Source organism: Alligator mississippiensis, chromosome 2 (assembly GCF_030867095.1).
Source record: "Alligator mississippiensis isolate rAllMis1 chromosome 2, rAllMis1, whole genome shotgun sequence".
In the NCBI taxonomy this organism is placed as follows: Eukaryota; Metazoa; Chordata; order Crocodylia; family Alligatoridae; genus Alligator; species Alligator mississippiensis.
This window is the reverse complement of record NC_081825.1, coordinates 28,271,729-28,287,866: the sequence shown is the minus strand read 5'-3', so window position 1 is coordinate 28,287,866 and position 16,138 is coordinate 28,271,729. Positions and strand designations below refer to the sequence as shown.

General features: G+C 53.0%; 1 protein-coding gene across 1 annotated transcript; it reads left to right on the top strand.

The window, feature by feature from the left end:
* Positions 1-6,609: 6,609 nt before the first annotated feature.
* Positions 6,610-9,602, top strand: MSX1 (msh homeobox 1). The gene is made up of 2 exons (XM_006270394.3): positions 6,610-7,202; positions 8,942-9,602. Exons 1-2 carry the CDS (start codon positions 6,740-6,742, stop codon positions 9,370-9,372), a joined length of 894 nt encoding a protein of 297 aa, XP_006270456.1. The 5' UTR covers positions 6,610-6,739; the 3' UTR covers positions 9,373-9,602.
* The last annotated feature ends 6,536 nt before the right edge of the window (positions 9,603-16,138 follow it).

The window sequence follows — 16,138 nt, the reverse complement described above, 5'->3', positions numbered from 1 at the left end:
CCTGCTCCAAATACTAATCACACCAGCAGTGGGCAAGCCAGGAACATCTTAGATTATGTCTGGGCTTGTGGTTGATGGAAAGTCTGAGAGGAACCTAAAGCTGTTTAAAGAGCAAAGTCAGATCCGCACAAAAAATGTTTGGGATTTTTGTGCCTCGGTTGGCAATGAGCTTTATTGAATTATGTCACTCCTCGGTATCACATCTGAGCCATCAGGTGCCAAAGGACGTGGTGAGATCACACCGCAAAATGAATGAGGCGCTGAGGTTTCTGCCGGGAGGTTAGGGCCGGTCAGGGAAGTTTCAAATCGTGGCGGAGGGCAGCGAGGTTTGGAGAAGTGGGATGTACTTCCACTCCTCCCTGCCTCCCGGACCCTGTCCGGAAGATACCTGGCACCAGGACTGTGGTGCTTGCTGTAGCTCTTTCCTGCGGGGAAAAGAGGAGTCCGTCTTTTGCCTCGAACGGCAGGGTTCGCTTTTGTGCCGTCACTTGCCAAGCAGCCCTAGGACTAAAGAAACTTTCTGGGTAGGCTCGGTCCCTGCCCGGGTCAGGGCGAGGGGCCCCGAGGGATCGGGCCCAGGCTGCGCTCGCTGTGTCCCGAGGGCCGAGCCCGGCGGGCAGCGCCTGAACCCAGCGGCGCGGTGCCAGGCACTGCGGCCCCGGGTCTGCGCCGGACGCTCTCTGCCTGCACTGGGGCCCTCTCCTGTTAGTTCGCCCGAGCATTTGGCGTAATCAGCTGAGGGAAGACAAAAATCCTCTACACAAACAAAATCCTGCCATATCTGGAGGATGCTTCTCCCCATATTTTTCTTTCTACGTATTTTCCCAGGAGCTGATTATTATCTAGCTGAAACAGATACCCTGCAACGCGCGCTCGCAGGCTTTTCTGTGGGCACGTTCGCTGCAGTCTCTATTGGGACCAGACTTAGACCGGGGACTCTTACAGTTTGCAGTTATTAAAAAAAAATGCGGTGACATACGTTACTCCTGCTCTATTCTTTCCTGATGGTCTTTGCCTCAAATGTGACTCTAGCAATGTAAAGAATGGCTGTTGCACAACAGGCAAAGAAGCAGGAGATTATTCCAATGATCTTACAAGTTTGGATATTTCATCTTCTTCAAAAGAAAAAAAAATAACTGTGTCCTTGTGAGCAAATGATTAGAGGAAGACTGGGAATACAATAATTACCCCAAATGGAAACCCAGACCGCAGGCAAACAATGCCGCTTTTGTGAGGCGCTCTGCCTGTAAAAAAATCTAGGAAATCTCATAACTAGGGCTGGCGAAATCCTTCTCTTATGCAACAAGATGTAAACTGCTCCTAAGAAATGCAAAGTAAACGGGGGGGCTGCAGAGAGCGAGCCGCATGCTGGACTCAAACGCGAGCCCTGGCGACCCGGACCAGAATGGAGCCTTTCCACCGCAAACTCTTTTCTCCTGTTGCAGAATGCGGGACAAATCGCCCTTGGAGACATGTCGGCAATAAACACAGCCAGGAAAGAGGAAGAAACAAGGGTCTTGATCCGATCGGCGCCAAGGAAGGGCGGTTGCGAGCGAGGGTCCTTTCTAGGAGGTCCGAGGGAACAGAATGATCTCCCTCATATTTTAGCATTTTGCCTTCGGGGGAAGAAAGGACTAGCGGAGCCCCTGCTATAACTGACTCATCGCGATCCAGCTCAATCCAGTGATTCACAGTGAATCATATTATAAGGTTTCCATTCTGCACAAGGGACTCGAGGATGAGAGTGGTTAAACTGGGTTTAGTTCATATTTCTATTCCCCCCCCCCCCCCAAAGTCCACTGCTGATTTTGAGTGGCCTCGGTCAAAGCACTCGCCCATTGTGCAATTTTCTTTATTACCCCGATCGCAAGAAAGGTTGCTGGAAAGAAATCTGACAGGTTAATTGGACAGCTCTGCGGTAATTTTCCTACATTAACGTTTCATCTAAGCATGTCTGGGCCGAGCTGGCCGTGCCCCTCTTTCCCCTCGTCTCAAAGGCGGCTGAAAACTTGGTGCTGGGCTGTGGGCGGGTGGCACTGCCGGGCCGCGCGCGGGTCGTGCTGGGGGCTCCTGGGGGTCGCACCTTATTGCCCTGCCCGCTTTGGGACGGGGGGGATCCGGGGCCGGCCCCATCTGCGACAGACAGAGGGTTTCGGTCCCTTCTGCTGCGGGAACACAGCTCCTGGCTGTGATTATACCCCAAACATACGTTTTCTCACGTGCTTCACAACGGTGGAGCGGAGCAAGGGGCATCGCTGCGGGCCAGCGGGCTCGGGCTCCAGCTGGTGCTGGGTCACCCACACGGGGCTCCCTGCAATCGTTATAGGGAGCCAGGGGCGTCGAGGGGACAGCATGGCAGGGCACGGCAGTCTAGCAGGGCTGCGAGCCTCCGCCCGGCTCTGCCTTCCCCACAGATGGACTCACACCCCCGCGGGACGGCTTAGGACTCCCTCGCGGGAGGACCTGATTTATAGGCATTTGCTGGGGCGCTCCATTTCCTTTCTTTCTCCCCGGATGTAATGTTCAAGACAAAAAGGAGGAGCGATGAATTTAAACGAGCGATCTCAAAGCCACCGCTCAGGTGAGCGGCTCCTGCAGGGCTCAGGTTCACCCCGGGAGGGCGGATCCCGGGAGGAATCAAAGCCACCGCGGAGCTGCCTGGGAACGAGGGGCCCGATCCCTTCCGCAGGCGGGAGGCAGCCTCCTCGCCCTCCACGCGGGAGCCGGATCGGGCCCGGGGATGGCACCAAACGGGTGGCTGGAGGCTGTTTTGACTCAAATTAGATCATATTTGCCGGCGAGCCTCGGCGATTAACTCACCCAGCGAAAGTGTTTGATACTCTAGAGCAAACGGAAAATATTCAGAGTCGAACAGAAACTCAAAGACAGACAGAAAGAGAGAAAGAAAGAAAGAAAAGTCAGTGGCTGAATAGAGGGTGGAGGAACGAGTGGCTGGGAAAACAAAAGCCGCCCAGAATCGGTGGGCAGAAGAATGGTGGATTAATGCCGAGGGAGGGGACACACGCACGGAGGTCAGCTCCATGTCGCTACACAGTCGCGATGCTACATTCATTACGTAGCGGTGTCCAGCCCAGCTACATCGCCCTGGGCAGGAAGGTTGCACCCGCACGGGCACGATCGCGTCTAGCAGAGATGCTCGGATCTCGGGGAAAGTTGGCACCTTTGCCAGCGCTTCAGAAAAAGAAGAAGAAAAGTGTTGTCACTGAAGGAAGCCCCCGCATTAGCCATGGGGGCTTTCACCGAAAGCCAAGTTCCCTTTTGGGCACAGCAAAGAGTCTCGGAGTCTGCTTGACATCTTGAAGCTTAAATAACCGTAAGGCATTGTTACTCCCTGGCAGCAAAGTGCCTCGTTACGCCTGAATGAGCTAATTGCTTTGAAATAGGATATATTATCTATAATTATAGAGATCTCGGAGGAGACGGCCAGCCTTCGCTTTCATCTTTTCCAAGTACATCATCATGTCGCGATCAAATTAATTTGGGCCACTTGAAATAGTGCCCTCCATTCAGCCCGCCGCCTCCCGGTCTTAAAGAGACAAGGACGCCTTTGCAGCGGGGGGCTCGTCTGCCCGGCCAGGCTGCGCTCGCCGCGCGCTCGGGAGGAGCGCAGCAGATGGCCGGGACCTGAACAGTGGTCAAGGCTGTGTTTGATCGGGGGGGCGCTGGAGTTCAGGTCACATGGACGCTCAGGGAGGACCAGGAATAGAGGGATCTGAGGGGCCGGAGAGGCACAAGCCCGCAGGACTGCCCTGGCACAGAAAGCGCTGACCCTCGGGACGTTTCTGAGCCGGTGCAGCGCGCCCCGGGCGCCCATAACGGCTCCGCGCAGGGCTTGCTGCTCCCCCGCGGGTCCGGACGGGTTGAATCCAAGCACACGACGACTCCAAGCCCAGTGCAAGGGCTGCTGCTGCCTTTTCCAGCCCTTCCTCCTCCCTCCCCCATACGAAGCCAAAGGTCCCGTTTACCGAAGTCCGAATTGCCCTCGAGCTGCCCCCCACATTCCCATGGGGCTGATGCTCTCGGGCTGCTTACTCCGCAGAGGGCGTGAAGCAGGGCTGTAATTGCTCAGGGTGGTTCCTAGATCCAGGTCCCCCACCATTTCCAATAAAAACCCTGCCCTAAACAAGAGCCAATAAACCCGTGCACCCCCCTCCCCGCCCCCCAATCCCTTCGCTCTGAAAGGGAAACGAGGCTTGGTGAGCGGGTGCACATGGCCGGGAGGGCATCACAAGCCAAGGAAAGTTTCGAAACCCCCCGCGAGCTGCAGAGGATCAGGTCGAGCAGGGGGGAAGCAAAGCAACAAACCACCCCCTTGGCTACGAACGGTCTCGTTTAAAACCCTCCGAGGGAAGATTTCGTTGCAGGGAGTAGGAGATCCCTTCATCCTGCCTCGACAGCTTGAGTGTTTGGCTTAAAGAACAAACACGGAAAGGAAGCGACTTGGTCCGTCCCGCTCCCGAAGCCCCTGCCCCAGTGCAGTGATTCAGCCCCCCAGAAGGGACACAGGGGGGACACACGGCGCTGGGGGCTGGGGCAGGAGCAGGGCAGGATGAGCTCGCGCTGTCAGCCCGGGCCCGGGCTCAGCCTCAGCAGCCTTTGGCACCGGGCTGGAAAAGACCAGCCCGGCTTCTCCATCCATTAGTATTGCAATCCGGATTTTGCATCGCAACAGGACGATGCAAAGCCAGTGCCTGATAAGTACGTCAGCCCGCTCCCTTTCTGTCCGAAGAGCCTCTATTTCCGATCAGCAATAGGGATCCTACCCGTAGGGCTCGTGGGCAGGAGCGGTGCATGGGGTTTTTTATTATTATTATTATTCATTCATTTATGTTGTTCAAATTGATTCGATTCTAATTTCGTAGTTGGGAGAAAACAAGACAAGTAAAGGCGGCCCCGCATCAGGCATGAGTGTTTGGGAAAATGTCGTGTGATTGGTAGAGCAAACTAATTTTGTCAGGCTGAATGTGCTGATGTCCCAGGGCTAAGGCGCCTTGCTCCCTTGATGCGGGTTAACGTCCTCAATAGTCCCCCTCCAGCTGAAGGCTTTGATCAGACCGCTGCTGGCGCCTAAAAACAACATCACTTGTCTGCCTATCAGAGGCACTGACTAATCGTGACAGATTGTTTATTCTCGCAATTAGCAATGCAGCAGCTTCTCCCAAAAGCCGCTCACCCCTTCGGACCGACCCACCCCCTCGGAAGGACAGAGCCGAGCCGCAGGGGAACAATCCGCCGGCCATTCCCAGCAGCTGGAAGAGGGAGCCGGGCTGGGCCGGGCCGGGCTGGGGCCGGGGAACAACCCACTGATCCGCCACGGAGATCGAGAGCTTCTCCACAGTCCTTACAGAAGCTTTTGTAGGGAAACCTCAGGGCCCCCCATGACTGCACAGGGCAATGATTTTAGCACCGCTCCAGATGCACTGATGATTGATTACGTGCATCCTATATTTAATCGCGCACACCCCTGTATAGTCTAGATACAGATATAGATACAAATGTATATTCCTAGCCGTGGGTACAACGCGTATTCCCATGTGTATACTCAGATCCCCTCTGCACCCGGGTCACAGGTGAGCACAGCACAGTGCCGCGCGCACGCGTGGGATAATGCACGGGGCGCAGCTGCCACGCAACGCACTTGGCTTTGATGAGCTCCTCGTTTAGCAGCGAAGACAAATCCTGCCGCATCTTCGTCCCATAACCAGGATGCTCCTCATCCGCGGGCTCTACTGGGGCCGGCGGAAAGCAAAGGGAACGCGCGGTCCCCCTGTCCAGATCATTACCCTGCAATGACTGCAGAAGCCTCTTGTGTTTCTCCGAGATTAGGGCCCTGCAGCTGTCAATAAACTTGTCCCAGCGAGCGGCCAATCACATTATTAGGGAGCCGCTCAGTTTTACAGCAAATCCGTCCCGGACAGCGGGAGAAGGGCTCGTAAAACACATTCCCAAAGCAAAATAGTAACTGGCCCCGGGCTCAGCTCTGCCTTTGGAAGCGAGTGAAGGCGGCGCTGCGGCCCTACGGGGTGAGCGCGCCCCGAGCCCCGGCACAGGCCCGGCAGGAGGCCTTCCCCGGGCCCGTCGGGAGCCGATGGCAAGTGGCTGAAGGGGCAGGGCGAGGTGAGCCGCGGGCCAGCCCCCAGAGTTTTATGCTTGTGCCTCTTAGACTTGCCCCACGCCAGAAACGCGCGCGTGGCCCCCTCCGCGGGGCGGGGGGCATGGGCAGAGCCAGCGCGGCGGCTGCGCAACGACGCCTTGCAGTCCAGCCGGGGCCACGCATTGTCCCGTGCCCCCGGGTCTCCCGTGCACACCGGGCTGGGCCGCTGCCCGCGCGCCGAAGGGGCTCGGCCGGGAAGCGCGGACGGAGGCGGGCGCAGCGATGAACCCTCCCCAGCCCTTCCCTGTCCCAGTCCCCACCGGCCGGGAGCGCTGGGCAGCTGCTGGCTGCTGATAGCGGCGGAGCCCTCCCCGGCGGGCGGCCAATGGGGAGCCGCAGTCCCTCCCCTCGGCGCGCTGGTTGGCCGGCGCCGGAGTTTGCTTTGCTTTATTAGCAAGTCCCAGGCTGGGCTGGGCTGGAAAGTGCCCGCGCCCCGGGAGCGGAGCTGGCTGCCCCGCGCCGCGCTGCCCCCGCGCCACCCCCCATGCCCGGCGGGCGCGGCTGCCGCGGGCTGCGGGCGGGCGGGCGCGCTGCCTCCGCCACCACCACTGCCTCTGCCTCTGTATGGCCCCGGGCGTTGCTATGAGCGCGGCACAGAGCGGCGTCAAGCTGGAGGAGGCCCCTGCGTCTGCCTTCAACAAGCCCGGCGGCGGCGGCGGCGGCGGCGGCCCGGCGAGCGCGGCGGCGATGGGCGGGGAGGAGGAGAGCGACAAGCCCAAAGTGCCCCCTTCCCTGCTGCCCTTCAGCGTGGAGGCGCTCATGGCCGACCGGCGGCGGCCGGGGGGCCGGGACCCCGAGGTGGCGGTGCCGCTGGGCGCGGGCACGTCGGCGCAGCAGGCGCTCAGCCCCCGCCTGGGCTCCTTAGCGGCGGCGGAGGCGCCGGCTTCCCCGCTGCCCATCAACAGCCATTTTGCTGTCGGGGGACTCGTGCCGCTGCCCGACGAGGCGCTGGTCAAAGAGGAGAGCCCCGAGAAGCAGGAGCGGACGGCCTGGATGCAGAGCCCGCGCTTCTCCCCGACGCCGCCTCGTAAGTAGGAGTTCGCGCGTGCGGGGCCGGGGCCGGGGCTTCGCGTGCGAGGCCTCCGCTGGGCCCTGCCGTGAGATCCGCGTCGCTTCCCTCCGCCCCCGGCAGCGGGGCCAGAGCCGAGCACCGCGCCTGGCGATGGGGCCGCCCGGCGGCGCCCTCCAGCCCGCTCCGTCCGAGCCTCCCGGGCTCCCGCCGCCGCTTCCTCTTCCGATGACCTTGCCCGCCCACACCCGCTTGTCTCTTCCGTCTGGTGAATAGCGCCGGGCCGCGCGAGCTTCGCAGCAGCCAAGTCGCAAGTGCAAGGGAGCGGCTGGCTCCTCCGCGGACAGCTCCTGCGGCCCGGCTCGTCCGCGGAGGCGGCAGCGCGGGATGCCCGCCCAGCCCGGCCTCTCCTTTCCACGGGCTCTCCGTGGCCTTCTCCCGCCGCCGGAGCCGCGGGGCGTGCAAGTGGGCCTCTGCATAGGCTCTATATTGCATTGCTTATGATTGCATCGCGCATGATTTGTGTATAAGACACTGTCATTGATATACTATACATATATATGTGTGCGTATCTAGATGCATAGATATACGGATATATAGATATATCTAGAAAGAGATGCATATGGATCTTAGATACACACTATCTGTAGCTATATCTATCGATAGACGTATTTATATCTATATATAGATGATTCTTCTGGCCAGCATAGATCAGCATAATATACATTCATTTGACCATAGATAGATTTATCTATGAGAGATTTAGATTTATCTATGCATCGTCAAATGATAGATAGATGATTGCTCGATCCTCTGACTATGCATAGATCAGAGTTCATTCCCAATGCTGCAGTCCTGGGACTTTTGTAAAGCATCGGGACCCTATTGGCTTGGCATTGAAGGGTGTTTATTTTGAAAGCCTACGAATCCCCAAGAGGATTGTTTACCACTTAATTCTTGAACTATAACTATACTGGGGAGAAGCGCCCCTGCTTATGTGCAGAATTGCACAGCTTCTGCAAACTGAGCGCAGACTCGTATCTTCCCTTCTGCCGGCCGAGCCCCGCGGGGTCCTGACTGCTGGAGCAGCGAGGCAAACCTCGAGCTGACATCCATGTTGTCCCGCAAAAGCTGGGCCCGTGGCCGGCTCTTTCCAAGAGGTGCTTCTCCCCTCCCGAGAGGAGGCTTTCCGGGCGGATTGGGCGCCGGTTTTCCTGGGTCCCAACCCTTTATTGGGCGAAATAAAAGCATTTTACGAACTAGCCGTGGAAGCGGCTGAGGGTCGGAGCCCCGTTTTTAAAATGTTGAAGGAGGGCAGAGGAAGCAGGAGGCGGAGGAGCGGCAGTGTTAATTCAGAGCTCATAATTAATTACATGCTTAATCTGTTTCCCAGGGGCCTAAGGAAGCGGGCGCGAGTCTGAGAGCCGCAGCCTGGTTTATTTGGGTAGTTAATCCAATAAATAAAGAGGACACTCAGCAGTTGGGGGGGGGGGTGCCCTCTGCTTGTGCCCCGTGCTGCAGTGAATTCCCACCTGCTTGCAGGAGAGCAGTGGGTACCGGCCTGGAGGGCTGAGGCGCTCCCGGGCCTGCCAGCCAGGCCCCGCTGGGGGGAGGTACGGGGCCGTGGCCAGGCGGGGCAGAGGTGGGTGCGCCCCAGAGCCCAGGCCGCTGCCCGGGGGGAGGCGCGCGGACGTGGCTGCCCGGGGCCCGGCGTCGCTAACCAGCCTGTGCTTGTGTCCCCTCCCGCCCCGCTGCAGGGCGGCTGAGCCCCCCGGCCTGCACCCTGCGCAAGCACAAGACCAACAGGAAGCCGCGGACGCCCTTCACCACGGCGCAGCTGCTGGCGCTGGAGCGCAAGTTCCGGCAGAAGCAGTACCTGTCCATCGCCGAGCGCGCCGAGTTCTCCAGCTCGCTCAGCCTCACCGAGACGCAGGTGAAGATCTGGTTCCAGAACCGGCGCGCCAAGGCCAAGAGACTGCAGGAGGCCGAGCTGGAGAAGCTGAAGATGGCAGCCAAGCCCATGCTGCCGCCCGCGGCCTTCGGCCTCTCCTTCCCCCTGGGCGGCCCGGCCGTGGCGGGCGCCTCGCTCTACGGCGCCTCCAGCCCCTTCCAGCGCGCGGCGCTGCCCGTGTCGCCCGTGGGACTGTACACGGCGCACGTGGGCTACAGCATGTACCACCTCACCTAGGGCCGCGCCCGGCTCCCGGCCTCGGGGCTCGCTCCGGCCCGGCCCGGCGCTGCTGCCCCGCTCCAGGAGGGCCCCGGCTCGGGGCAGAGCAGCCCCCGGCGGGAGGGCGCCGCCCGCTGCTCTGCCCCGGCCCGGCCCGGCTCCTGTACCGTGTACTATACTGTATATGTGAAATTTTATTATCATTTATATCATAGCTATATTTGTTAAATAAATTAATTTTAAGCTACTGCCTGGGACCTCCTCCGCGCTCCGGCCGGCGCGGCGCGGCGCGGCCCGGCGCTGCGGGGCTCCGGGGCCGAGGTCGGTTGTGCTGGGCGGGGAGGGGAGCGGGGGTCTTTCCTTCCTTCCTCACCCCGGCGGGGCAAAGACCTACGGGCCCCAAAGCCGCGTGCGGGGGCGCGGGAGGAGCCGCGCAGCGGCCGGGATGCCCGAGGGCTGGGGCAGTGCGCGGCCGTCCCGGGAGGTGCGGGGGTTTCTGCCCCGGGCGCGCAGGAGGGAAGCTCCGCTGGGCGCAGTCGCCTGAAGAGCCTCGCGGGCTCCGACCGCCTCGTCGCGGGCTCCAGCTCCCGCCAAGGTCCGGCCCGAGCCCAGCGCAGCCCAGCCCGCCCTTGCCGGAGCCCCCCGCGCCAAGGAGCAGCGCCGTGCACGGGGGTTCGTGTCAGCCGCGGGCAGAGCCGCCAAGTCCTCGGGGCAGCCGGCTCCCCCGGCCCGGCCCCGGCCCCGGCCCGGCAGCGCGCTGGAAAGCCGCGAGCCCGGGGCCGCCCGCGCCCACGTCCCCGGCCTCCGCTCGACCCCCCTTGGAGCCCGGCCTCCCCCCGCCGCCCCCGCGGAGCCACTCCATCCGAGCGGGGAGGAGAGATTTCTTTTATTTTATTTAAGTTCAAGCAAGGGCTCAAGGCTTTTCCCTGCAATTTAAAACGCGAAGGTTGAGGCGAAGTTAGAAGGGGAAATAATTTGCTGTAATGAGCCCGGGCAATCTTCTGCAGGCGGCCGGCTCCAGCCCGGCTGTAGCTGGGGGCGAGGCGGGACTTTTATCATCCCCCAAGTAGCAGCGACGCTTTCAAGAGCTCGGCACAGCATACCTGCGCCAGGCGCTTCCTCCGGATCTGCCCCGACTCCCCCTCTCCCAGCGCTCCCGCCCCCCTCCGCCGCTTTTCTCCTTCTCCGTTTCTTTCCTCTTTTTTCCTTTCTGGGTCCGTCTCCCCTCTTTCTTTTTGGTCATTTCCCCCCCCTCCTCCGTGCACACGCCAGCACCTGTGAGGACGCCCGCAGCGCAGAGCCCCAGCGAGATGCCAGCGGGTTCCCACGTCCTGTCCCGGCCCCACTCGCCCGGGATAACCTCGCGCCCTCGAGAGATTAGATCTGCTACCGCGCTCACCTCTGAGAAAGATCAAAGGGCGGAAGGCACCCCCAGGTCTTCAGGCAAGTGGCTGCTGCCTCTTCCCTCCGCCTGCACCTTTGGGTGGGTAATAAATCCATACCCCCAATGAATCCAATCGAGGCGCTGCCCTTTCATCTCTGTCGCTTTGTCTGCATTTTTTTTTTTTACATTATGTCAACTGGGGATGGAGATTGGAGGCAGAGATTCCTGCTCAGCGCGTCTTTGCTTCGAGTTCCCCCCCCCTGACCCTTGGGCTAAAGTCCCTGGTTGCTCAATTAAACCCAGATGAGAACAATTAATAACTAAGTAATGACAATAAGTTGGGAATCACACGGATGAACGCTCCGTGTGAATAGGAAAAGCTCACACAAAAGAGCAAAAAGGATTTGTCGGCTCTTTTTAAGGGGGAATTGGCTTTTCTTTCTCTTGCCTCTGGCTTACCAGCAAATAAAACTCACTTTTGTGTCTTTGTCGCCTTAAGGAGCTCAGTGGGCAGTTGGAAGTGAGAATGGCTCTTTTCCTTTCAACTTGAGGGTGCTGGCGCCACGCAGCCCCAAGGACAGAGAGCAGCCAAAGCAAAGTTTCCTAATAACTCTCCTTGTCTCCCTGTTGATAGGGCGACAAGCCCTAGCATCCATCATGTATGGGAAACAAAGAAATCCACACACACCTCCCAGCACAAAACGCACATGTAAACACGCACACACACATTCTCTCTCTCTCTCTCACTACTGCAGTGATGAAAACAAAGCAGCTACAGACGAATAGGCAGCCTCCTCTAGAAGAAGCAGCATGTTCATGCAAAAGCTCTGCAGAGGAACTAACGAGCAGGGTCGCCTGATCAGGGAAGAGAAAACTAAAACAAAACAAAACAAAAAGGAAGACATTTTCATAACTCTTGCCCCCAAACAGAGTTGAATTTTGCTGTTTTGTCTGTATGTACAGTAGACACATGGGGATTTAGGTCTTTGATACAGTTTGCCTGTCACTACAACTTGACAAGCTTAAAAGTGCCACCCAACACATCCAATTCTGAAATGCCAAGGCACGCATGACCAGATATTGTGTGCCACAGACTTATGGGCTCTGGCTCGATGTGAAATAACTGGTGTCCCAATAAGTTAAACTATTTTGAGCAAACTCCACATACGTGTAAACAAACTACATCAAAATGTAGCTTCACACTCCTTTTCATAGTATTACAGGGGAGGAACTGCTGGAGAAAGGCTTTGTGAGAGTGTCATTCAATTACTTTTTTTGGATTTCTGGGCTTTTCAGTTTTTAAAATTGCTATTTCAAATGCAATTTATATATTTATAATGGCAAGTCCCTCTGAACGTAAACCTGAAGACCTGTTGAGTTATTTTTTCCCCCAAAAGTGTCTAAGGAAGCCTAATTCCTATGGGCAAACTCCATGAAGGGACATGGATACTGCAATGACTGTTGTGTAGTGGAATTCACAGCTCTACGTTTGGTATCTTAGAATGGTAACTTCAAAAGCAAACAAACTAAGCAAGAAGCTGCTTAAACTAACTTGTAGGTGAGAAATGGGTGTCACTGCCTAATTCTGGACCAGGACTCACTTAAGATTCTCAGCTGACAGACCCCATCCATTACTCACTGATTTGGGGACTCACCCATGTGCTGGGAGACCGGCTTTTACACCCTGCTCTGGCTGACGTAGAGCTGAATCTCAAACTCAAGTCACACATTCCAGGAGAGTGCCTCATAATTAGGCTGTTGTGTATTCTGGGGAAGATATTACATTTTGTACAGCTATAGCTATTGTTTGGGCCAGAGAGAGAAAGAGAAGCACGTTTCCAACCTTTTGGATTCCTGCCATCATCATTGCCTGGGCTGTGTGTATAAGAGGATGAGACACACTGACTTCCATGAAAAAGGGCTGATGTGATATGTAGGTACTTATTTAACTGCAGGAGATAGGTGCCTTCCTCCTCCTGACAACCTCTGAGAGACAGGGCTTAGGCTTCCCCCCTTTCCACCTGGTTAGGTGAAGTCAGGTAGTCCCTCCTCAGCATGGTGGTCTTTGAAAATTGTCTTGCATGTGTAGGAAGCCTCACCTAACTTGAGGCTGAAGATTCTGGTATATGGCTGGGTGCCTAAAAGTTAGGCATTGATAGGCTAAGCATGACAATATTCAATTTTCTTCAGAGATTTAGCTCTTAAATACTTCTAAAACATTTATCTGCTGTTATTCTAAATTTGCAGCTTATGACATTAAAGGTATGCATGAGGGCATATCTACAGTAAAAATAACACATGCTGCACATCAGATTTGTGACTTACTTGTGACACAGTTATCCACTAACTCAGTTACAAAATGCCACTTGCCTATGTTGCCTAACCATGCCAACATCTTATTTTCTCCTTGATAATGCAATATGGCTAAGGGCCCCTTGACTTGTTGAAATGGAAAAAGGATGACACCTCTGTTATAACTGGGTCACTTACTAGCATAGTTGCCTTGGATTCCAGATAGATCTGGTAGGAGCTGTTCCTTCATCTCAATAGACTGTTAATTCTGAAGCATACTGATGTTAGCTTAAATGGCAAAAGCTGTTACATATTTCCTTGTTTATCAGTGAAGAGGAAATATCTTGAGGGAACAATGCTACAGAATCTCTCTTTGACCTGAATAGTGTAGGATCAGGTTCTAAATCTGCTTCATTTGAAATGTCTTGTTTCATTGGGAAGGAGTTTTCATGAGGATAAGTTCCAAAATGTGAAAATTGCTGTGTGTCCGCAACTTAATTCAATTAACTGGTTGTATTTTGACCTAATTAAGCTATTTAGTTATTTTGTATATTTTATCTTCAACAACCCTTTGGCCTGAAGGAAAAGGGGAAATGATAATGGGAATGGAGGCAAGGGAACTCTGATGGCAAGGGGCAAAAAGCCTTGTGCAGACAGGAAAATTGGACTAGGAAGGTCACTTGTGGGGTAAGAAAGGTCTCAGGAAGGGGGAAAATTATTGTTTCAAAAGGACAAGATGGGTTGAATTAGTAATTCAGTGTTTGTGTAATGATAGCCCCATATTTGACCCTGCATGCAAGGCAGTGATATCAGTGCAACATATACATTAACATTAAGGGAGTAAATCCTTTGTTGCTATGAATGCTGACGTAAATCACTGGAGCTCTACTCATTTCTATTAATGAAGATCTACATCTTTAGTTCAACGATAAACTAGATGAAGAACATATATTTCTTTTTACTTATAAAAAAGGAAAGCAGGATTACCTCATGTTAGATATGTGCTGCAGGCCTCAGTTAAAACCAGAGTTAAAACAGTTAGTTACAAGATCTTCCTAAATTACTTTCTTTTAATCCAGAGGTACCATTACGATGCAGTTTGTATAGTGACATGGATATGAAAAACCATCTATTATTTGGCAGTAATCACAACAGCTAGAGTAATTTAAATACAAGCTTTATTTAGAAATAAGTATTGCTGGATATTTTTAGCAACATCTCTTTATCTTATGCATCCTAAACAGAAATAGCATTTACTAAGGATCCCGTATCTAGACATAGGAAATTTTAACAGGCATGCTTAACTCAGGTTTTTAATTAAGGCATTCTTCTCAATAGCACTGTTAAATGAGGATTAAATAACAGTATTCTCAACTGTAGTGTCCTTACCAGAGGGAGTCTTTGAAAAAAAATGGATCTTACAATAAATGGTTTTTACAATGAATTCTCTTTGTGTTTTAATTAACTTGGAAAAAATGAGGCTTACCTAAATATTCTTGTTAACTATTAATTTAGCTGCAGCATCCTTAATGGATATGTACTTTGCTCAGGAGGCCTTAGTAAAAGCATTCTAAAATAATTCCTTTACAACAACACTTAAAAATCCATATTAAAATAATTTATGGTAAAAATATTGGGGGAAGAATATAAAACTGACAGTCATATTTCTTAAACACAGATTTCAAAACACTGGACTGAATTTCTTCTAACATAATGCTTTTCCCTTCCACAAAGAAGGGTATAAAACTAACCAAGTTTGAAGTTTCTAACTGTATTTGTTTCACTTAGAATGTACGGGAACAGCTATGTTTTTAAGTCCACATAATTTTAAACATGGCTGAATCAGTGTTCAGACTAAAGAAATACAAATATATTTAAAAAGACAAAAACAAACATGAACATTTTCATCCCATAAGGACTTAGTTTGGAAACATTTTAAATGACGATTGGAATTAGAATCTCAGTTTATCTAGAGTTTGTGAACACTGTAATGTATGGGGAAAATTAATCAGTGGCTTTGGGTCTTATCCAAAGCCCAATACAGTTAGTGGAATCTTTCCATGGACTAACAGGCTTTGGATCAGACCCACAAACTGATACTTCACAGAAGAAATAAAGTTGCATTGCTTATGTGTGAGCTAATATAACCCAATGTGTGTAAGTGTATATATCAAACCTTAGTTAAGATTGTGTTATGTTTAATTCATATGCATATGTATAATATGTATATGTGTATACTTGCATATAAAGATAGATGTATGTCTCTGTATAAGCACATGCACAACTTGTGTGAAGTGCATATTTTCATTTAAAATATTTTTATCACAATGTCTATTGAAACAAGTATAGATGCAGTTTGGAAAGTAGCAGTATTTATTATAGTATAACACATACTTTAAAAACCAGCAGCATCTGTTTACATTGACCTGCAATAAAAACCAAAGGAAACATCAGTTAGTATTAGAATTTTATCTTTTTAATGTCCAGAAACAGTTTCTGTGCCTTTGATGTATGCTGTCAAGCACTACTGGAAAATTGCATTGCTCTAATTATTTCATTCAGTTTAGAGGTAAGGATGTAATTGGCTGGCAGCCTTTGTCTCTATGGACCCTATGGGGACGGGCTTTCTGGATACTGATAAGTAAAATTAGCTCATATTCTAAAAGATTTTGGGAAAAAATCTTTTGTGTAAAGAAAAAACAGAACATACAGTATTTCAGTGGGTCAGATGATCTTAAACAAACTTCTTTTAACTCCTCTTTGTTCTATCTATTATTAAGCGCTGACCTTACAATGATTAATCTCTTTTCAGGCAAAATTCCAGTTGACCTCTCTGAGAGTTTTGCCTGAATAAAAAACATGAAAGATCAGGTTCCAAATGGGTATATTGCTAACTTGTGAAATATTTACTAGGGCTGTCATGTCCTAGTTTCTTATTGATTTAATGAGATTTTTGGTTTAAACAAGATGATACCAATGTATATGAAAAATTGAAAGAAAAGAATCATAAAACAAGGTACGATATAGCTATATGAATAAAGGGATATGATCATCCCAAAACATTCAGAAAAAGACATAAGCAAGAACCCTCTGAAGAAAAAATGAAGA

Bases quoted from the DNA above. Each gene is read 5' to 3' on its own strand.
- MSX1 (XM_006270394.3), top strand. From the start codon at position 6,740: ATGGCCCCGGGCGTTGCTATGAGCGCGGCACAGAGCGGCGTCAAGCTG. The intron at 7,203-8,941 runs GTAAGTAGGAGT...GCCCCGCTGCAG, and splicing joins CTTCTCCCCGACGCCGCCTC to GGCGGCTGAGCCCCCCGGCC.